Raw genomic sequence first — 24,568 nt, 5'->3', positions numbered from 1 at the left:
GCAGGTTTGTAAGAAGCCTGTGCTGTTTTACTGAGTCTGTTCAGGGCAATTCCAACCAATTACAGGATTTCAAATACAGTTTTTGACTACAGTTTGATTTTAAGTGCCTGGTTTGAATCCCACCATTCTCCCTTCAGTGTCGAGACACATTATGAAGCTTGATTTGTACAACGCAACGACACGTAGCACACTACCATCTGTAGGCGATAGTACCTTGAACTTGGTCCGTTGATTGAACGAACAAGGCTAAATCGACGTGGACGACTACAAAAATAGAATGAGAAAATAGTGAACATCATATCTCAAGCCCTGCCCTCTTGGAAAGCAATGGGTGTGATCGGAGGATCGAGAGAAAGGAGCGCAGGGTTCGAGATAGGCCGATCGCTGACAAAACCGCTCGGCTACATTTGGTTAAAAACATAGCCCGCATATCAAAGGCTTTTTACATGATAGTCGAATAGACATCTAAACGTCAGTACAGCTGCTACAAAACTAGACTCTAAAACACACACTGAGAGACGGAGAATCCACGTGATAATCTCTCGGAGTCTCTCGAGTGTCACTACGCTGGATAAGAAGACCAGGGGCCTCAGATTAGAGAGGGGTTCTTTTGAACACGGTCACACACATCATCTGGGTTTTCACCAGGGAGGATTTCACATCCCAGAGAACGTAGTTTAGAGACGGAAGAAAAGGTCACGTCCGCGGGTTTATATTCAGCGTATAGGTCACGTTCCACGAGGAGCCTGAGACGTCGGATCCGAGGCAAAAACGTCTCGATGTTTAGAGAGTCAAAAAGACGGCGAGGAGGACGTCGATGTTTCCGTCATGGACCGCGAAGAAGACGGAAGACAAAGCCGGGTCGGTCCCTGAACGCTGGATCGAGGCAAAAACGTCTAGTCCAGTGGTTCCCAAACCTCTCCTCCAGGCACCCCAGCCTTACATGTATTTGTTAAATTCCACCACCAGCACACCTGATTCAACTTAAGAAGCCCGTTATTAGTTGAATCAGGTGTGCTGGTGGTGGAATTGAACAAATACATGGAACGGCCGGGGTGCCTGGAGGAGAGGATTGGGAACCACTGGTCTAGATGTTTCGAGAGTCACAAAGGCGGCGCGGAGGACGTAGATGTTTCCGCCGTGGACCGCGAAGGAGACGGAGGACGAGGCCGGGTCGGTCCCCTCAGAAGAAGACCCAGTGATCGGCGAGCAGCGTGCCGGCCTCCAGCAGCATGCCCTTGGCGTAGACGCGCACGGTGTAGAACATGGTGAGCAGGTCCTGGGTGCTGAACAGCGTGTCGGCCAGCGCGAAGCCCAGCGTGGAGGGGATGAAGCCGCGGCCGTACTCCACCATCCAGGTGCCCTGGCTCCACTGGACCGAGGTGGCCTCGCCCGCCGCGTGCACGATGGTGTCGCCTGGGACGCAGAAAGGGACACGTGAGAAAAAGAACCACGATTCAGTTGTAGGTAATATACCACATCGATTAGTACCACCGAGTCGAGTGGGTATAGTGGGGCACCATGCAGACAGTGGCAAAGCTTCATAATGTTTCATGCAATTAAAAAGTTAATATATATATTTAATACACATGATGCACACACCTTTAGTGTTTTGTTTACCAGTAGGATGTTATAACATTGCTGATAATCAAAATTATTATTATTTTCTCACAGTAGTGTGTGTGTGTGTGTGTGTGTGTGTGTGTGTGTGTGTGTGTGTGTGTGTGTGTGTGTGTGTGTGTGTGTGTGTGTGTGTGTGTGTGTGTGTGTGTGTGTGTGTGTGTGTGTGTGTGTGTGTGTATTTGGCTAAAGTGGATAGAAACACAGTACTGTGCAAAAGTCTTTAGGCACCCAAGAGTTTTTATATAAATTGTCTTAGATGTTAATACATTTGGTTCTGTATTAGTGTGTCAGTAGACTACTCTTTTAGATTTTTAGAAATTAAATGATTTTTGAAAGCATCTTCAAGGTTTAATGCAGACATATGTTGCAGGGACCATTATAATCATCATGTTGGCGTGACTGTATGCATCAAAGGGTTAAATCAAGCATTTTTAAGTGCTTTAGAGGAAATGTCAAAATATCGTGATATATATCGTGTATCGTGACATAGCCAAAAAAATATATCGTGATATCATTTAGAGGCCATATCGCCCAGCCCTAGTACAAGTACAGAGTGTGACGAGATGCTATAGACCTTTTCTAAAACAACAAAATAAACATAAATTGACGCAAGTTTTAGTTCCTGTTGCAGTCAAGGAAACTTTAAAAATAAGGAAGGGTCATCATCACGTCAGAATACCAGAGTTCTATGCTGTGCTTGGTGCCATTTCTATTGAAGCCTGTATTCAAATTCAAAATATAGAAGCGACAGTGTGCTGGTAAATAGAAGGTTCCCGGTTCGATTCTGGTCCCCGGCTCCTCCTGGCAGCGTGTCGAGGTGTCCTTGAGCAAGACACTTAACCCCCTAACTGCTCCCGATGAGCAGGTTGGCACCTTGCATGGTTGCCTCCGCTGTTGTGTGTGTGTGTGTGAATGTGAGGCATAAGTTGTATATAGCGCTATATAAATGCAGTCCATTTACCTGAGGAAAATATACATCAACCAATATATCAAACGTTAGCTAGTTAACAATGCAACACGCGCCGATGATTCTGACACCCGAGGTAATAACCTGTTTAAGTTACAGACCATAAAACGAAGAGACGGCTGATCCCATTCAACTCGATGTCGGCCAAACTGAATGTTCCCATACTTGGCACCAATGTGTGCGTTCAGGCGCTACAGGGGTGCGTTTAACCCTTTCTTCTTTTATAGTTCCCTTGGTTGCAGTGTTTGCTAATACAATAACTGCCAGGAAAAACACAGCAGGGCCCAAGCTGTTCCCCTAGCAACGGAATGCTTCTGAAAACCACCGCAACACTTCCGGCGTTCTGAAATCATGGGAGAGCGAGCGGGGGGGGGGGGGGGGGGGTGAAGCTATAGTCACTTTTCCCACACCTACTCTCAAACTCTGCATGCGCAGATTGCCCACGGAGTCTAGGTTCATCGATCTGCGCATGTGTGGTTCGGGAGTAGGGGCAAAAAAGTTACTATAGCTCGGCGGAGAAAGTGCTGATCGACTTGGGATTGGTCGCTCCGTGTTCAGGAGACTCAGGCGTATAAAGGTATATTGGATCGTGTCTCCAGCGCCTCCACAGCCGTAGCTGCAACCACTTAATGTCAAGGCTCTCATCCAGGTTCATTAATTGTCTCTCCCCGCTCTCTCCTCCATCAGCTCAATGTAACGCGGAAGTGCACTGGTCTATGGACGGATTTTAAATTTACTTGATTGATTGAACTGCTGGTCTATACATCCAGGCAACCCTTGTGTGGCAGGGTTATTTTCTGCTTTGTGTTTGGTGTACCATGACAGTAATGGTTCTAGTTAGGTATGTTATGTAAGGGATAATGTATAGCTACGAGGTCATTGTCGCAAAATAATTGACCGACAGTGTTCTAAACGCAGTGAAGGTCAATTATTTTGCAACAATGACAGAGTATAGCTAAACATTATCCCGCTTATTACATGGCTAACTTACTAACAATATACGTAATTAATTTTACACCATCGACAAGACGAGATCAAATGCAGACGCGGTTGTTCTGTGGCTCCTCTGTCATCGCCGGCAGCCGGCAGGTGTGTGGACTTGATTGCACCTGATTTAGTGCAGCTGTGCATAATGGTACAGCTTAGCTTTCGTGACTGCGATCAAAATGCTTGATTGTGATTGGTCAATAGCGCTCCGTTGCCCCTAACAGCGGTCATTATTGCGCGTCGCCCGTAGCAGCGGTGAATTATCGAGAAATAATTGACCGCTGTTAGTGGCAACTAAGGCTGAGCCCGAACGTTCGAACGTTCGAACGTTCGTTCGTTACGTTGACATTCGGACTTTAATTAATAGGTTCGAACGTTCGGTGAAAAAAAAAAAAAAGGCAGGCGCGCGACGTTGAGGCGATGTGAAGCGGCGCGTCCCCCGAGTGCGCTCGGCTCAACCAGTGTGGTCTCTGCCGGGCTGTAGCTGGATACTATTGTCTCAACCAATGCAATAGAACCATTTTGATTGACAGGTGATTCTGCCAATTACGTCACACCGCTTGCACCCGCCTCTGCTGTTACCACCAATCGGCAAGCGTTTAATTATTTTTTTTACTTCCGGCAATACATTTATCTGCTTGCGAGCCCGAGAAGCACAACAGAGTGAACAGACTCCGTAGCTCCCCGCTGAGGAAGGATCATTAATGAATACCAGCCTTTTTCGGCCACGGAGCGCGAGCTTCATGGCGGGAGGTGGTTGCGTTGTAAACAACTCTGGCCGAGGGCGGACGGGCGGCAGGCGTGTTGGGAGCCCGGCGGCACCCCGCCGGTGTCTCTCTGTCGTCCCCCGTTCCGAGGTAGACGGTGGAAGGAGCCGAGGCGCGCGCCTCTCCTTCCCGTCGACCAAGAGTGAATACCTGTTATTGAACGTGTAACACTAACTATATAACGTCAATGCCACAAAACGAATGCATTTGTTTATCTAGCCCCTTACGTGACTGCGGTGTGCAAGGGCTATTGTTTATCATAAGTAGGAACTTTATGCAGTACTCAGCAGCTTGTTTATTTTCTTCTGAGTGCTTTGTTTAATTACATGTTTACATGAACAGCCACCACTGTAAACAACATGTTTTTTCACCAATAGATTATGCAATGCCGCCCTCCGTAGGATCTATAATACAAAAAAAAAAAATAAATTTAATAGTTTTTTTTTATTAAAAAATTTACAAAAAACGAACGTTCGAACGTTCGTTCGATAAACCCTGGCGAACGTTCGAACCCTAAAAACAGGGTTCGGGCTCAGCCTTAGTGGCAACAATCGAGCATTTTGGCGAATGTTAAAAAACGCCATGTAATAAAGGTACTTACTGTATGCTGCATGTATCACCAACCTGATTATCAATTCAACACATAAATATGTAACTCAAACGTCTGTCTACCCGATTGCACTCACAAGATGCATGTCCCTAGTCTGTTTCTAATGTATGTACACGATTACCCTGCCCATTCCTGTACCCCCCCCCCCCCCCCCATGCTGCTATGACGGCTGAATTTCCCCAAGGGGATCAATAAAGGAATATCTTATCTTATGTGGACAAGAATAATTCATGTGTGTGTGTGTGTGTGTGTGTGTGTGTGTGTGTGTGTGTGTGTGTGTGTGTGTGTGTGTGTGTGTCTTACCAGGGTAGTATATTTCACTTTTGGTGGTCCCCTCTTTCCACTGTCTGAAGGTGCCAGAAATAATGGTGTCTGAGATCTCTGCCCAGTAGCGACCTGCCAGAGTAGAGGAGGAGGAGGAGGAGGAGGAGGAGGAGGAGGAGGAGGAGGAGGAGAGGTTATTTCTAGCACGCCTCCCGTCTTGCAGACGTCTCTAGGTATTTGCCCGCTGCTCTAGTACAGAAACTCAAAATAACAAATAACATTATTCTGACAACGATGGCAGGCGCTGCCAGCCCCCTGAAACCAGTGCCATCAAGCCTAATTGAAATCGGTATAGAATCTAAATGTAATAGAAATCAAATCTGGACCTTGTGAATCGACATCTAAATCTGATTCGGTAGTCGGTGCCAATATCCAGCGCCAGGAAAAAGGTCAATAATGACAAAGAGCCAACTCCACACACATCTATGTACGTGTACACACTAGGGATGGGTACCGAATTCGGTACTTTTGAGGTACCGAACCGAAACACGTCGGTACTACCGAGTATCGAATCAAGTGAGAAACCGAATTAAAAAAAAAAAAAAAAAAAAATTAAAAATTCTTATTACTTTTTTTTTTTTTTTTACTTTTTTTTTTTTTTTTTTACTTTTTTCTTTTCACGTCAACGTTCACACGCACAATATATGCTTACCTAGGATTTGACTTGATTCAACAACAAAGCAGTCGGAGCAATGACAAGCCGAAAACTGTCGAAATTGTAGTTATTTGAAGTTTGGATTTTTTTTTTACGACTGAGGTAGGTAAATTAAATTTCTTGAGACTAAAGTACCGAAAAAAGGTACCGTTGGGTACCGGTATCGGTTCAAATGTGAAAGGTACCCATCCCTAGTACACACACACATAGGGATGGGTACCCTACTACCCAGTACTTTTAAGGGTACCGACCGAAACATGCCAGTACTACAGAGTACCGATTAACGTGAGATCCACCGGTGCCACATTTTTTTATTTTTATTTTTTTTAAGTCAGATCACGTCAACGCGCACAACACACGCTTACCTGGGGTTTTACTTGATGCAACAACAAAGCAGTCGGGGCGATGGCAAGTGTGGTTACACTTTACAAAGCTAGATGCAGACAACGCTCGCTGCAATATTATATATATATTAACAAATTGTTCTAAATAAATAATAATGATAATAAATCATTTTTAAGTTTTTACAACTGAGGTAGATAACATTTTTAGAGACTAAAGTACTGAAAAAAGGTGCCGGTATCGATTCAAATGTGAACGTCTGTGTGCCTCTCTCTCACTCTCTCACTCTCTCTCTCTCTCTCACTCTCTCACTCTCTCACTCTCTCACTCTCTCACTCTCTCACTCTCTCACTCTCTCACTCTCTCACTCTCTCACTCTCTCACTCACTCACTCACTCACTCACACTCACACTCACACTCACACACACACGTCTCCGTCCCTGACCCCGTCCTCCTCACCCTACACACACACACACACACACACACACACACACACACACACACACACACACACACACACACACACACACACACACACACACACACACACACACACACACACACACACACACACACACACACACACACACACACACACACACACACACACACACACACACACACACACACACACACACACACACACACACACACACACACACACACGTCTCCGCCCCTGACCCTGGTCCTCCTCACACACGTCTCCGCCCCTGACCCTGGTCCTCCTCACACACGTCTCCGCCCCTGACCCTGGTCCTCCTCACACACGTCTCCGCCCCTGACCCTGGTCCTCCTCACACACGTCTCCGCCCCTGACCCCCTGGTCCTCCTCACCCGAGTGCCCCCCAGTGTCCACGGCGGTCCCGAACAGCAGCACGTACTCGGTGAGCGAGGCGTGGAGGAGACACATGGAGCCCATCCAGCCGCCGGCGTTCACAAACACCCACTGGAGGTCCTGGTCGGGCAGGATGTGTCCCGGGTACCTGCGGTGGGTCAGGAGTTAATACAAACACCCACTGGAGGTCCTGGTCGGGCAGAATGTGTCCCGGGTACCTGCGGTGGGTCAGGAGTTAATACAAACACCCACTGGAGGTCCTGGTCGGGCAGGATGTGTCCCGGGTACCTGCGGTGGGGCAGGAGTTAATACAAACACCCACTGGAGGTCCTGGTCGGGCAGGATGTGTCCCGGGTACCTGCGGTGGGGCAGGAGTTAATACAAACACCCACTGGAGGTCCTGGTCGGGCAGGATGTGTCCCGGGTACCTGCGGTGGGGCAGGAGTTAATACAAACACCCACTGGAGGTCCTGGTCGGGCAGGATGTGTCCCGGGTACCTGCGGTGGGGCAGGAGTTAATACAAACACCCACTGGAGGTCCTGGTCGGGCAGGATGTGTCCCGGGTACCTGCGGTGGGTCAGGAGTTAATACAAACACCCACTGGAGGTCCTGGTCGGGCAGGATGTGTCCCGGGTACCTGCGGTGGGGCAGGAGTTAATACAAACACCCACTGGAGGTCCTGGTCGGGCAGGATGTGTCCCGGGTACCTGCGGTGGGGCAGGAGTTAATACAAACACCCACTGGAGGTCCTGGTCGGGCAGGATGTGTCCCGGGTACCTGCGGTGGGGCAGGAGTTAATACAAACACCCACTGGAGGTCCTGGTCGGGCAGGATGTGTCCCGGGTACCTGCGGTGGGTCAGGAGTTAATACAAACACCCACTGGAGGTCCTGGTCGGGCAGGATGTGTCCCGGGTACCTGCGGTGGGGCAGGAGTTAATACAAACACCCACTGGAGGTCCTGGTCGGGCAGGATGTGTCCCGGGTACCTGCGGTGGGGCAGGAGCTTCTTAATCAAACACACGCGGGAAAGTGAACAAGCGGCTACTGAGGCCGTGTCCCCGAAGCCTGTTTCTGGGATTCGAACTTCGTCAGGCTTTTTGCGAACGGCCGTTCGAACCTTAGTTTTTAATTAAAAAAATTTGTATAACTTTTTTATATCCTCAATTTGAATAAAGTGATTAATCTGATTAAATTAAATTATTTTATTAAATCAACTTTCCAGCCCCAGCGAGAAGCCCCCCAACTAAATCAATTAAATCAACTTTCTTTAACACTTTGAATGCCCATCACGAGATATCTCGGGTTATCAGCCCGCCCCCTGAATGCCCATCACAAGAATTCTCGTTTAATTTTTTTTATTAGCGATCTGAATTCATATTTCATCAACCGAGTCTACCGTTGGTAAGCCTGCCCCGCCAGGCGCTCAGATGTGAAAAAAGCGCCCCCTATCGTCTCCCAGATGGTAATGCACCCTTTTGGATTGGACTCAATGAAAATTGATGAGAAAAAAAAACTCCGGAATCCACATTTTACTTCTCACGCATGTAACCGGAGCCGATCAGATTCATTGTGGACCCTCAGCACAGTGTGTATGTGTTTTACAGTATACGAACAATAAAAGGATCGATTTTTGGAATGGCGATCAGGAATTGGAATAATCCATTTGGATACCATCTGATCTCAGGTAAGGAATCTATTTTACCAGTCTTAGGATAATCAGACCTGTTTTCACGGAGATATAAGCTTTTCCCCTATATGTGATATGGCTGTTTTGACTGTGCGAGTGATCAGGAACTAAGAGAATCGATTTACAGCGTGCATACGTACACATATACTATCGATAATCTAGCGTTTATTTGAAAACGATTCATAAATAGGCCTAAAAATTACAACGTTCTAGAATATTACAGTACATGGCGTTTATCAGGGATTCTTTTTTTTTCTTCTTGAAAACGAGGGCTTTTCAAAATGCTATCAAATGGAAATTAACCGATAAAAAAACAATCCGCTTCGACAATGTTGACTGGAAATGAGTCATTGATAAGCGACGGGCAGATTAAACACATAGCCATAATTTTAAACATAGATTAGGCGATATTAACGTTAACATTGAAGTGGATGGTGGGCATTCAAGCACTAAATGTGCGCCCCCTGCTGGGCACTGAAAGTGTTAATGAATATAACTCAGTTTCTTTTAATACTATAATATTAGTGTAGCCTAATCTTTATCTGCAACTGTGAAGAAAAACCCCATTGGTTTAAACAGAATGAATAGAAAAAAATAGAAGAAAAAATAAACTTTTTTATTAAACATTTAAAATTCAAATGTTGATTTAGAATTCGAACGCCAACGTAACGAACAAAGGTTCGAACGTTCGAACGCTTGGGGGCTCAGCCCTAGCGGCTACAGGGCACAGATGGAGTGGAGTTGTTAGACTGAGGCACGGATGAGAAATGACTTTCACTGTAGTAATAAATGCAATAATGCGTTTTCCTCTCTGAATGTTTACAAACGCAGTTTCTGTTGAGTTCCTAATTGACAAATCGAAACGTAGATAGAAAACATATTTTCTGTCAGCATTTCTTCCCTCTCTGGTGTTTCTTCTTCTTCGTCGTCTTCAATATGAGCTCACAGGAAGCGAACATCATGTCGATTTGTGTTCAATGTATTTTCTGAATCAAGTGGAGGCCTCCTATAGGCCCGTTCTGCTGTCCCGCCTCCTATAGGCCCGTTCTGCTGTCCCGCCTCCTATAGGCCCGTTCTGCTGTCCCGCCTCCTATAGGCCCGTTCTGGTCCCCTGCCTCCTATAGGCCCGTTCTGCTGTCCCGCCTCCTATAGGCCCGTTCTGCTGTCCCGCCTCCTATAGGCCCGTTCTGCTGTCCCGCCTCCTATAGGCCCGTTCTGGTCTCCCGCCTCCTATAGGCCCGTTCTGCTGTCCCGCCTCCTATAGGCCCGTTCTGCTGTCCCGCCTCCTATAGGCCCGTTCTGCTGTCCCGCCTCCTATAGGCCCGTTCTGGTCCCCTGCCTCCTATAGGCCCGTTCTGATGTCCCGCCTCCTATAGGCCCGTTCTGGTCCCCTGCCTCCTATAGGCCCGTTCTGATGTCCCGCCTCCTATAGGCCCGTTCTGGTCCCCCGCCTCCTATAGGCCCGTTCTGCTGTCCCGCCTCCTATAGGCCCGTTCTGGTCCCCCGCCTCCTATAGGCCCGTTCTGGTCTCCCGCCTCCTATAGGCCCGTTCTGCTGTCCCGCCTCCTATAGGCCCGTTCTGGTCCCCTGCCTCCTATAGGCCCGTTCTGGTCCCCTGCCTCCTATAGGCCCGTTCTGGTCCCCTGCCTCCTATAGGCCCGTTCTGGTCCCCCGCCTCCTATAGGCCCGTTCTGGTCCCCCGCCTCCTATAGGCCCGTTCTGGTCCCCTGCCTCCTATAGGCCCGTTCTGGTCCCCTGCCTCCTATAGGCCCGTTCTGGTCCCCTGCCTCTGCTTTGGCACTGATCTCTTAACCCTTTCACTGCCACACTACAGAAGGTTAACCCTTTACTATCACACTACCGACGGTTAACCTTCTGTAGTGTGGCAGTGAAAGGGTTAACCTGCTGTTGTGCGGCAGTGAAATGGTTAACCTTATGTGTATTGTCACAGTGAAAGGGTTAACCGTTTGGTAGGGAAAGGGTTAACGTGTTTGTACGTCTTTTTAAACGTGCCAAGTAAACTGAAATTAAACTAGATTAGAGTGAAGACACCGGTATTGGATGTGGGTCTGATGATACCAGGCTAAAATAGGGTGTCGGCACCAGAGAATGTCCCCCGCCGTGTGTGGGAGGGCAACAAGAAAGCAAAGTGACTTGATTTGCTGCATTTTGACACATAATAATAATAATAATAATAATAATAATAATAATAATAATAATAATAATAATAATAATAATAATAATAATAATAATAATAATAATAATAAGCAAAACATTTATATATTTATAAGGCCCTCGACCTGGCATACCATGCGGCAAAGGGAACCGCTCCCGCCTACCTCCGGTCAATGGTCTCTAACTACACACCCTCAAGACCCCTACGCTCTGCATCTTCTGGCCGCCTCAGACACACTCCTATCCGAGCTCCGGGAGGGTCATCAAGGAGAAGCCGCCTATTCTCAGTCCTTGCCCCACAATGGTGGAATTAACTACCCACCCCAGTTAGGACAGCCGAAACCCGTCCAATCTTTTGCTGTCGACTAAAGACGCACTTCTTCAACCATTATCTGATTTTATTCATTTTCTTTTAAAGATATCTAACCCTAACTAACCTTACTGTCATGCACTTGTGCTAATATACTAACCTACACTGCAAGCACAAATGATGGCGCAAGCGCTCCAGAATGCGACCCCCCACTCTTCCACCCGGAGCTCCCGGAGATCATCACGCCAAGGGTCGAGGGCACCCTCCCCTCCACGACAAAGCTACATGGGAACCCGCTTAAGGGAAGAACCTGCTTACGTTGCAGAACCGCTAGCCGAGCGACTACAAAGCCTGACTGAGGATGAGGGAGGACAGAGGGCCCACCCGCATTACTCCATCTCAGACCAGGAGGCACAGAGCAGCCCTGGTCTCAGTCCCGACACGCTGCGTCATGAACCCCCAACACGTCCCAGTGGGGTGTTCGAGCACCAGACGGCACAGAGGAATAGTGCCTGGGAACCCAGCCCCTGGTTCCCGCCCAGCACGAACCAACGACCCAACGTACAGGGAGACTCGCCGCGGATGCCTCTCCCCCCACGTGTGTCAGTGTCACAGCCATCCACGGCACCCTACATTGGGACACCCACATTCCCAGACTTCACAAGAGAAGACCGAGCGCAGTATACCGAGCGCAGTATGTGCCTAGAGACAATTATGTCCGGAGTACAGGACGAGTCATACAAGTACGCCATTCTCCTTAAGCATCTCAAGGTAACTAGAGCTCACAACATTGCGCTGGCATACTCTAATTCACAGACTCCCTATTCTGACGCCCTAGCGGCCCTCGATGGACGTTATGGACGTACATGGGACTATGTCATTCAGGAGATACGTGAGATCGAACGTCTCCCCCCGGCCAGAGACAACCGAGCCCTGGACGACCTATCTGTCAAAGTACAGTCCCTAGTAGGGATGCTCGGGTCCCAGCAAGAGAAGGGAATGTACGAGCTGTACGCCAACTCCAACGTGGAGCGCATATTGGAGAAGCTCCCCCCATTCCGCCAAGAACGCTTTCGGCGGCAACGAAACTACCGTGACCCGAATGGACCGGAACAGTCACTGCTGGATCTTGCTGACTTCCTAGCTAGGGAGGTTAGCAGCCTAAGAATCGACACCTTCGCATGGGGTGGCTCGAACTCTAAAGAGGGACCGAGGAGGGCTAAAGACCAAAGCAGGCCCATCACAGTGATGCACCAGGCCGAGTCGGTGTCACGACAGAAGAGTCACAACCCCCACGCCAAGGGGAAATGGAAGATCGCATGTCAATACTGCGACAACGAACACTGGCTGTCACAGTGCGACGCATTCAAGAAACTGACCACTGTCGAAGTAAGTCAGTGCGCGGCCACATGGCAGCAGAATGCCGCCTTAAGAAGAAGTGTGGCAAGTGTGACGGCGCTCACCTCGAAGCACTGCACGAGAGCAACAAGCGAAACCCAGCCCCACAAAGCAACTCGAGAGCAGAAGTACTCTACATCGACCCCGCGAAAAGTGGGAGCTCCAGGGTGCTCCTCAAGGTGGTACGAGTACTCCTCAGTCACGGGGACAAGGTACTCGACACCTACGCCGTCCTCGACGACGGGTCGGAGAAGACACTCCTCCTCGCCTCCGTTGGACCTGCGGGGCCCAGAGGAGACCTTGACCCTCCGTACCATTCGTCGGGACTTAAAGACAATCAAAGGTGAAAACGTCTCGTTCACCATTGCAGCGATCGACCAGCCTGAGAAGCGGTACAGCATCAGCAAGGCGTTCACGAGCTACGACATAGGTTTGTCACACTACGATTACCCCATCCCACAGCTGAGGGAAAAGTACGACCACCTACGCCAACTGCCCATACCGCTCATCAGCGGCGCTACACCGACCCTACTCATTGGCTCCGACCACGCGGACCTCATTGTCCCAACTGATGCGGTCCACATCGGACCCAGAGGATGCCCAGCCGCGGTTAAGACCCGACTGGGGTGGACGCTCCAGGGCCCCCTCTCCAGGCCTTCCAGCCGACCAACGTCCACACGCTGCCTTTACACCAAGGCGAGCGACACAGACAACACTCTCCTACAGCACGTTGAGAGGCTATGGACACTAGACGCACTGCCATTCAAGAACGAACGCAAGATGGTTCGGTCCAAGGAGGACAAGTATGCCATCGCTCTACTAGAGCAGAAGACTACGAGGGTCGAGGTCGACGGAGTGCTAAGATACGCAACCCCACTCTTGAGGCGGGAAGGGATGCCCACTCTGCATGTGCCTAAGGGAGCGACGCACCACTACCTACAGAGCACTGAGCGGCGACTCGCCAAGGATCCCCCCCAAGCAACGATCTATCACACCGAGATCGAGAAGCTGGTAACGGCCGGCCACATAAAGAAAATCGACGACCACGAGGCAGAAGGGACGACAGAGTCCTGGTACGTGCCCCACCACAAGGTCACCCACAACGGAAAGAACCGCATCGTGTTCAATTGCAGTTATCAGATTGGACAGCAGAATCTGAATAGCCTACTCTTGCCCGGTCCTACACTCGGACCCTCCCTCCTCGGCGTCCTGATACGCTTTCGTCAGGACAAAGTGGCCATCAGCGGCGACATCAAGCGAATGTTCCTACAAGTTCGACTGATGGAGGAAGACAAGCCTTTACTGAGGTTTCTGTGGAGGGAGAGGCTCGACGACGAACAACCCTCGATATACCAATGGGAGGTACTCCCCTTCGGCACCACCTGCAGCCCGTGCTGCGCCACGTTCGCGTTACAGAAGCACGTGGCTGAAGACCCCGGAGCTGACGATGATGTCCGACACAGCGTTGAACGAAGCTTCTACGTGGACAACTGCCTACAGAGCGTATCCACGCCAGAAGAAGCAGAGAGCATCCTAATGAAGCTACGGGCTTCGTTAGCCAAAGGTGGATTCGACCTCCGACAGTGGGCCAGTAGCGACCCTCAAGTTCTCCAGCACCTCCCTCCAGAGACTAAAGCCGCTAGCAGTGAGACCTGGATGGCGCACACCCCAGGCGAAGCGCAAGAGATGACTCTGGGCCTCATCTGGCGCTTCAAGACGGACTCGCTTCACTACCGACACACACCTCTGAGGACGGATCAGGAGACGTCCACGACTAGACTGACCACTCGGCAGAGTGTGTACCGAACACTCGCCAGCCAGTACGACCCAATGGGGTGTATCCTCCCCTACACCACCCGGGCGAAGATGCTGGTGAGAGAACTGTGGGCCAAGGAGCAGGGCTGGGACGACCCCATACCCGAGCACCTAGCCACCACATGGAGAGAGTGGGAGGATGAACTTGTCTTACTCCGCGAGGTGGCCATCCCGCGGAGTTACTTCCCCCCTACCGTGCGACTGGAGACGTGTCAGATAGACTTGCACGTCTTCAGCGACGCCTCAGAAGTGGCGTACGGATCAGTGGCCTACCTGAGGGCTCGAGAAGAGGGAATTCTGAACTCCAAGCCCCTCGGCTACGTTTCAAGCGACGTAGCTGACATCGACCCCATCACCCCAAACTACCTCTTGATGGGGCGACTGGACCCTGCCCTTCCTCAGACTGTGTACAGACAGGACGAGATGAACGGACGGAGGATGTGGAGACACAGCCAGCCAAGTACTGGCTGACCAGTTTTGGGCCCGCTTCCTCCTACACTACTTACCCTCCCTTCAAGCCCGTCAGAAATGGGTGAAAGACAGGGACAACCTGACCGTGGGGACCGTCGTGATGATCATAGACCAGTCACTACCCCGAGCTACGTGGCCAGCCGGCCGTGTGAGCAGAGTGATCAATGGTTCGGATGGGAAGGTCAGAGCGGCAGAGGTCATCGTACAAGGGCGGACTTATACCAGACCAGTAGCTAAGTTGATAGAGCTTCCTGCGTTCCCTGACCCCCCTGACGACGACGATAACCCACTGACTTTATAGATTACTTCCAACTCCCCACAGCCCATTATGGAGAAATTGACTTGACCCTGGATATTAATCTGTGCCCCACATTTTATTTGCTAATTAGGTTCGGACTAATTAGGGGGCGGCTGTTCTGAAGGTCCAGATTAACACTGAAAGTCTGCGTTTATTATTTTGTATAACTTATATATTGTTTATATATATATAAGGATATATATCTTCACGTCATCTGTTTTACGTGCCAGTATTTATCATTCGCCTTTTGAATATGTCCCATTCTTAATGCCATAGGCGCCAGCGCGCGCCCCCTGTAGACATGTTTCAGAACATGCCCAGGCAAGCCCAGAGAGAGCGCATTGATCTGTGGGGGTGAATAGGCTCAGCCCTCAGGTAACACAGAGTGAGAGAGAAGTAACGTTTGGCGCAGTTGTAAACAGGACGGCAAGGCAACGTATCGTTATAGAGAGCCGCACGGCTAATTAGATACAACCATAATATTGTCGAGCCATTATTGGCACAGTATAGTGACTTGTGTAAGCGAAGTAACGTGGAGAGACTTATAGTTGAATCCAGCGACGTTCGGGATATAACTACTTATTGAAGACTTCATGCGGGTTAGCCTAGCAACAAGGGCTAACTAGCTATCAACCATGCCAACGGGCGTTTGGACTAATAGCCATTAATTCTGCCATCGGGCGCTAGGAATACAAGGACCGGTCCGTGCGAGACCCTTTCCTCCCCAGCGACGACCGGATTATCCTAAGTGTGTCTGCAGCCCTCTGGAAGTAGGAACTCCAGAGGACCACCGTCTCCATCCATCATCTTGCTTTTCCCTGTTCTGCGTGCTTCGTCCCAATCCACTCCATTCAGAGCTCCAACGGTCGGGTACCCGTAGTATAGAAACTATCGTTACCTCGGACATTGTGGCATTGATATTAAAGTAATAACAGGAGATCTGTGTTCATATGCTATGTATGTTTCCTATTAATATTAAAGTGATTGTTTAACTCGGTTTCACTGTCCCCTCGCAGTTAATGGAGTGTCCGCCATTTTGTGTAACTATATTGTCTGGCTAATTAATATTCTAGTAGTGGTCTAATCTAAACATCTAAATACAGTCAGGGTTGTGTAGCCCCTTAGCTACATACACTGTAGCACTCAACACTTTGATGAACATTGTTACTCAGCTAATAGAGTTGTGCCCTTCCTGATGACTTGTCCTACAGAACTTGTAAGTCGCTTTGGATAAAAGCGTCAGCTAAATGACTCAATGTAAATGTAAAAATGTAATTATATAATCTCTCTGGACGGACCAGGTGGTCAAGAAGGCGACGAGCATCACAAACCAACCCCTCCACGCTCTGTCTCAGCGGTTTTCACTGTTGCCTTCTGGCCGCCGTTATGACGTTCCACCAAGTAGGACCAACCGTTACGCCAAATCTTTTGTACCCTCGGCTATCAGACTTTTAAACACAGACAGTAGTCATTTTAAGTAGCCTTTTACACTTAGTTGTCCGTTTTTACTTTTACTGGATTGTTTATTGCATGGAATGTTGTTGTTGCCGTGCTGTCATTGAGATGTTTTGTTTTGGTTGTTTTTGTTACTCGTGAAGCTACAAATATGAATTGCCCCACACGGGATCAATAAAGTTGTCTGAATCTGAATCTGAATAAAGGATGGAGGTCTTCGTGAACAGGTCGGTTTTTTCAGGGCTGTCTCAAGAGTTCAAGGATGTGTCCGAGCGGATCTCAGCTGGGAGAGAGTTCCAGAGGGTGGGGGCCGCTATGCTGAAGGCTCTGTCCCCAAAAGTTTGTAGAATCACCACCACATTAAGATCTCTCCAATAAAGTATACGAGTATAAGCGACGGATCGGAAACTCAGTATCAACAGATACCGAACGCTTAGGCCTAAGACGAGGTATCGACAGTGAAGACGTGATATCAGTGCATCGCCCTTGTAGGTTGCTTGTGATGATGATGATGATGATGTTGGCCAACTCTACTCCCTCCCTCCCTCCCTCCCACTACACACACACACTTGGCCGACAGGAGGAGCACGTTCAGTGCTAGACTAAGACTCACGAGATGCAGCACTGAACGGCACAGGAAGTCCTTCATCCCGACAGCCATCAGACTTTACACTGCATCACTGAGCACAGAGTGACAGTTACCATCTTCCTGGACTTTTACTTTTAAAACAACATTGTTCAATATTACACTTACTGTATATTTCTGTATATTTTTACTGTATATTTTATATTAGAATGTATATACACAACATGACATGTTACCCCGGACGATATTTTATTCTTAGGCTTATTTTTATCCTTATTCGTGACTTTTGTTTTGACTACCTAAATGTTTACCGTGAGCGATCTGTAGCCAAATTTCCCTCGGGATGAATAAAGTATTTCTATTCTATTCTACTGTTTGAATTTATTGTACGGTTGTACTTGATAAGAATGAGCAGCATGAATAGGTAGACTGTAGACCAGAGATCAGAAAGTTAGACCGGCTAACACTTTTTTTATTGAAGCGACTCGTGGCTCGGGAGGTAGCAGTTGTCTGGTAATCCGGAGGTTCCTGGTTCGATTCCCGCTCCTCCCGGGCATCGTGTCGAAGTGTCCTTGAGCAAGACACTTAACCCCTAATTGCTCACAATGAGCAGGTTGGCACCTTGCATGGTCGCCTCTGCCGTCGGTGTGTGAATGTGTGAGTGAATGGGTAAAATGTGAGGAACAAAATTGTAAAGCGCTTTGGATAAAAGCGCCATATAAAAATGCACCATTTATGAAGCATTTATGCTGCAAAACGCCTTGAGATATGCATATTATAGCGATAATGGCCATGAGTTTAAGCTGTGGCAGTTTGTAGTGGCTGCCATGTGAGCCCAGTAGCCCTCCTCCGTGGCCATGTCTGTAGCCAACAGGCTACTTCTCAGCTGTAGAGGATGGTCAGCAGAAAGGGCACCTGTGTAGCATCAGGCTAAACGCTCTCTACGTTGTTAGATCAGGTCTCCTCCTTCTGATGTCATTACCTCTTCCTCAGTTCTACCACCACCTTGGAGAACGCCTGCTCGTGGTCCTGGCCTAGGAGAGAGAGAGAGAGAGAGAGAGGACAGGGACAGATGGAGAGAGAGAGAGGGGGGACAGAGGGAGGGGAAGAAGCCAGGGATAGGAAGAAACAGAGGGTGAGGAGAAGGGAGAGAGAGAGGAGGGAGAGAGAAAGCGATAGTCTGTCAACAACACACTACAGTATGTGGTGGTATTCATTCAGCCATAATAACCATAAGATAACACACATTCCTATTGGGGTTAAAGAGCGACAGTTGCTCAACAGCAGGGTGGACTGATTGATTGATTGAAAACTTTATTAACAGATTGCAGAATGGGTACAATACAGTATGGCTCAATACATACACTTGTTAAGGGGATGGGTCAATGACGTGACGCCTATTTTTTCTGTCCCACTGAATTTCTTACCTTAAAGAAAACATTAAAATTCATAAAAAGATTACATGTATCTCTAATACCTTCCCCATATACAGACCCACTCTAACTCCTCCAAACATTTGAGTTATTGGTAATTTTTCTGCTATCTGAAGTGTCAAATGTCCATGTGGGGCGACCGTCCAGCATTGACTTCTATTTGGACAACCGGCTTAAAATCACTTTAAATCTATTTAAATATTTCCCTTGCCCTATTTGGCATAATTTCAAACATGTTTTGCAGTCATTGACAAAATTATTAAGCATTTGCACATGTACTTCCATCATAATATACAAACGAATGTTGTCCACATATGTTAATTTTATGAAATATCATCTGGGGCGACCATCAAGAAAACACAATGGACCTGTCTCAAACCCTGCCCTCTTTTCTTGATCCTCCAATCACAGCTGTCGCTTACCTCGGACTTCCTCGTACAAACAAAGTTTGTACGAGGAAGTCCGAGGTAAGCGACAGCTGTGATTGGAGGATCAAGAAAAGGGGCAGGGTTTGAGACAGGTCTATTGTGGGACTTTTATTTTGAAACCACCTCAAGGACAGGATGTTGCATCAGCCAGTCACATGTGAGGGACCCAGAGAAACAACTAGCAGGTTAGTAAGTCTCTTTCATATTGGCAAATAAATCTCCTTTTTAACTGCTGTAATGTAGAACTTTGCCACTTTTGGATGTCTTGTGGGACGACCGCCCCAAAACTGTGAATAATAAGTTTTATCTGAAAATCTATATTTTGATGATGAATTTGATAGTGACCTGTGGTAAGAGCTAGCTAGTTTGGTTTCTGTAGCTAATGGTTAGCCTGTAATATTTGACTGACCTTAAAAACATCATCTGGGCGACCGAGTATCATGTGGGGCGACCACTGCTGAGTGTTTTAGATGATAGATATATGTAGTTTCTGTATATTTATATTTTATTCATGTTTTATATACATAAAGTTCTTTGTTTTAGCATAACTCTTTGTATACTTTAACATATATTTTTCAAAATTTCTGTAATTTTTCATTCCTATTTAGGAATTAACTTTTCTTTCTGAGTATTGCACCATTTTATGAGAACATTTTTAAAACGGTATAGCATGACATTCCATTTAGGTAATTGTACATGTATTAGTCATGTTTAACTAGTTTAACCTATTTTCTAGATGGCACAAACAAGCAAACAGAAGACTGCTCACTACAGACAGCGGGTCAATGCAGACTATCTTGCCAGGAAAAGAGAGAGGTAAAAAAAACTATAGGTAACATGCAGTATATCTTTCTCTGGTGTATTTCAAACTGTCATGTTAGTAGGATTAGGAATGACCTTTTCTGTAATATCTTGAACTTAAGTTTGTATGTAATTTAGCCCACCAGAATTAGTATCACATTATACACTATTGTTTCAGCAAGAAGAAAACAACAGGGCATGATTCCATGTGAAGTCAGATGAGCTATCGGAGAGGGAGAAGGCTGCATCCAGAGGTTACAGGGAGAAGGAAAAAGATGGAAAAGGCGATGCTGGACCGGACACCACCATCCATGGAGAACACTCCACCAGTTCTGACTGGTGTAGAAGTAGAGAAGAGCAGCAGGGCAAGCTGTGGTGGATCCCCTACCTCTAAATGAGGATTTGAATCACTAACATTTACTTTGATTCTACAGTAGGTTTAACATCCCTTGAAACCATAGGTTATATATCCAGCTCATGATCAACAGTGACATATTTCAACAATAAATGTTCAGTGGATTGCACTGTGCAACATCTCCATTATAACCTGATCAAATTTTGTTTCATGTTTGATATATCTTTGGGGAATGTTGACTGTAGGAGCCAAAGCTATATTGTATTGTATGAATGTTTATATGTTTATTTTTATAACCTTACACTGAAACGGCATTAGGAATATTGATTGGATTTAGATAGTCATTGAACCGTCTTATTTGTCATAATATAACATTCTAGAACATCTGTGATGTCACAGTATGATGTCATGACCGAACGTTCTAGAACATTTGTGATGTCACAGTATGATGTCATGATCGAACGCTCTGGAACATTTGTGATGTCACAGTATGATGTCATGATCGAACGTTCTGGAACATTCGTGATGTCACTGTATGATGTCATAACCGAACATTAATAATTTAACTAAATGTAAAAAATATCAGTGTTTTGTTTTTTGGTGTGCTTCTTATTCTAGGTGTTCAGGTTGCCTGATTTGTTAAAACATGCACATGTACCTCAATTTGAAATGCCTGCAGTTTACCATGAGATAATATAAAAGGAACTAGGGATGGCACCAATCCGATACTCAGTATCGGTATTGGTCCGATACTGGTCAAATTCACAGGATTGGATATCGGAAAATGTTCCGATCCGATACAGGCCGTAAAGCATGCCATCACGTGAACAGTAGTAGCATGACAACAGCGTTAGCATTAGCTAAACGTAAGTCAACTTGTTAGCAGCGCGCCGCGATCATGTGTGTGGAGTTATTTTAAGCTCAAAGAAGAAAAAGGCAAAACAGCCTGTGGTGTTATGCTAATGTGTGTGCATTAATACGACACAGAGTACAGGCCACCGTACTGGGGTCACAGACAGGTACGCAGGGCAGAGTAGACTAAGAGCGGATAATAACGGACCTGTATGGTGGAGCTAACAGAATGAAGACACGCACAAACAAATACAGAGGACTCGCATGTATACTTGTGGAATAACACGACACAGCCAAGTGTAATATCTGCGACGCAAGTATTTCTAGGGGTGGCAGCAACACTGGAAACTTCAACACCACACAACACTTGCAGATTAATCATGGAAAGGGAGTATGCCGAGTTCTGCAACGAATGCCAAGAGGAAAAGTTTTGTCGCAGCAGCTAACATAGCTGGAAACCATTCAGAAGCGAGAGAAACTCCCTGCAGACAGTAACAAAGCAAAGCTGAAGAAAACCGAGAAAATAACCACATTTATTGTGCTGGACGACCAGCCCCTTTCTGTTGTTGAAAATGTAGGTTTCCGACGCTTAGCCTCACTTCATGTTGCCAAACCGTCATTATCTCTGACACAGCTATCTCAAATAAGTACAATGTTGTGTTTCTTTTTCAAATGTAGCCAAGAGTAAAGACCCTAACCCTATCAAAACAGCAGTCAAAGTGTATATTTTCAGCACTATGTTTGTTTACCAATGATTGGAAACTCTCCACGCATTGTACCGGTAAACAGACGTTTTAGACGTGAGGACAGGAAGCCGTCATGAAATCGATGTAGTCTTATTAACGTATTAACTAAATAATTTGAACAAAATAAAAAGCAGTAGCACTATTACATAACTGAGCAGTCATGTGTGGTATGTATTTCTTCCTTTAGGGGAGTTTTTGATGTTTTATAGATGGCTAGGTTAAACACAGGTTTTTGTTTTTTAAGGGAGTATCGGATGGATATCGGTATTGGCAGATACTCAAGGCTGTGATATCAGTATCGGACATGAATAAGTGGTATCGTGCCATCCCTAAAAGGAACTGATACAACTGTGTTGTAGTTGTTTAGCGTTGATTTCATCCATGCAACTATGTTGGTGGTTATTGTTTATTGACTATAGAACTGTGTTGGTGTTTAATTTTTATTCCATACATACAACTCTGTTTACCTTTTATTATTGACTTAAATTGTTAATCCCTGTCCAATGTGACTACCATCACAAAAGTGATTCTACTTAATCCACCTTCTCGCTCTCATACATTGACAAAACCAATGATGATATGAGGACATGAAAATGGACATTTGTGAAATGTTCAAGTTCCTGAAGCATGTAATGTGTATTGCACTTTAACTTTTTGAATGTTTAATGTTTTTAACATTTGTAATATTTGAATGTTCCTGACGAAGCTTGTAACCTACCGTGCCAGATGATTGATGGAGCTAGAGCCCCGGGAGTCGGTGTTGTATTTGTACAACACTGTACTTCGGCGCACACCTCACATATCGGCATGTAACTCGAGAACCGCTGAACGGATTGTGTCACCTGAAATGGCTATCGACAGGCAACAAATAGGGCTTTAATTCGATATATATATATTGTATTAAAATATATGCAAACCCGAGCCGGTAGAGGTTGCCAAATTGCAGGTGGGAAAATCACATGTGGGCCCTCGCATGTTAACATGTTTTACTTTTGTGATATTTGAATGAATTGAAGAATATTTTTGTTGACCACTTGAAAAGATTGTAATAAAACATTGTTCCGTTTTCTTTTGTCTGAACTGCATTGTGTAACATTTTAAATAGACTTTTAACTACTCTCATCATTTGGGGCGACCATTTGTCATGCGGGGTAACCAATGATTGTCAATAACTGTACTAAATTCAAAATAGAATATCCATCAGTTTTGGCTCAAAATATTAATCACTGATATACTATGCTTAAATGGATACTATCTGTACACATTTTAAATCAGTTTTATGGGTTTTAGAGCATATATGGGTATTGTAACTGCATTACGAGGGAGACACTGCCATTATAGAATAAACTTGTGAAATCATGGTTTACAAAAAATTAAAGGGCACACAAGCCTGTCTTTCTTAAGATGTATATTTAATTACTGATACCTGTTAAAATATTAGTAATGTTAAGGAAATATATTAATTTTGAGATAAATTACGGTCGCCCCAAATGACTTTTATTAAGGCCATGTCCTATTAATTCAACTTTAAAAACACTAAAATCTCTTAATTTGTTTTTTTTTGCATAAATGCATGTATACACTACATTCCAAATGTTTGAAAAATGGCCAAATATATCCTTATTTTTTGTATTTTAAAATTGGCCTATTGAAAAGTCTTATCCGTCAATGACCCGGATGCAGACCAGAGAAAGACTTTCGTCTTGTTTACATCAGGGTCCCCCATTTTCAATTCAGCATAACATACATGACATACAGATAGACAGTACTGCTACATCTATGACATACCAGATCTACAAAAACAGTACTGTTTGTGATACAAAAAGAGTCTAAAACAGGGAGTATAGACTCTTTTTGTATCACAAACAGTACTGTATTTGTAAATCTGGTATGTCATAAATGTATGTGGGTCTATACTAGAGTCGATATTTAAGCTAATAATCAAACTTAAAGTTAGCTTGCTGTAGTCATCAACTCCTTGTAATCAATAATAATAACGTTGATCATGGCCTCTCCACGTAGCCTGGCGTGGAGGTAATCTAGGTAGGGATATATATATAGAGAGAGGCCAGTAATCCCCAGCTCACCTCATTAGTTACAACTGGAACACAACTCACCTGCATACTGCTTGGCCAGCTTCGCCACGTCGTCCTTGAATGAATGAATGAATGAATGATTGAATGAATACTTTATTAACAGATTGCAGAATGGGTACAATACAGTACGGCGCAATACACACAATTGTTAAGGGGATGCAGACCAGAGAAAGACTTTCGTCTTGTTTACATCAGGGTCCCCCATTTTCAATTCATAGTGACATTTATGGCATAGGGACATACAGGTATTTAGCATAGCATTTAGCATTTACCTTGTTGAACACGTACTGCTTCGTGGCCATCCAGTGTCTGAGAGAGAGCACGGCCAGCACGGCCACCCCGCAGAGCACGATGAGCTGCAGCACCCTGGTGATCAGCGACATCTTGGTTATCAGAGACTCAGAGAGAGAGAGAGACGAACAGGACGCGACGACAACAACAGTTCAGCTACATGTGGAGCAGAGAGTTGTAAACACTGGGAGAGGAGGGGGCGTGGCGGGGAGGAGAGGAGACACTGGTTGGTTCCTGGTCAGATGGAGGGGGCGGGATG

The 24,568-nt window shown here is 46.4% G+C and overlaps 1 protein-coding gene across 1 annotated transcript; it reads right to left on the bottom strand.

Moving 5' to 3' along the window:
* Nucleotides 1-1,080: 1,080 nt before the first annotated feature.
* Nucleotides 1,081-24,449, bottom strand: sigmar1 (sigma non-opioid intracellular receptor 1). The gene is made up of 6 exons (XM_084326408.1): nucleotides 24,291-24,449; nucleotides 24,040-24,073; nucleotides 18,290-18,341; nucleotides 7,110-7,258; nucleotides 5,258-5,350; nucleotides 1,081-1,416 (listed from the first exon to the last, which is right to left on the bottom strand). Exons 1-6 carry the CDS (start codon nucleotides 24,399-24,401, stop codon nucleotides 1,184-1,186), a joined length of 672 nt encoding a protein of 223 aa, XP_084182534.1. The 5' UTR covers nucleotides 24,402-24,449; the 3' UTR covers nucleotides 1,081-1,183.
* Nucleotides 24,450-24,568: the final 119 nt, after the last annotated feature.

Source organism: Notolepis coatsorum (genome assembly GCF_963971535.1).
Source record: "Notolepis coatsorum genome assembly, chromosome: 12".
Classification (NCBI taxonomy): domain Eukaryota; kingdom Metazoa; phylum Chordata; class Actinopteri; order Aulopiformes; family Paralepididae; genus Notolepis; species Notolepis coatsorum.
The sequence above is the reverse complement of the archived record's forward strand: the minus strand, read 5'-3'. Positions and strand labels throughout refer to the sequence as shown.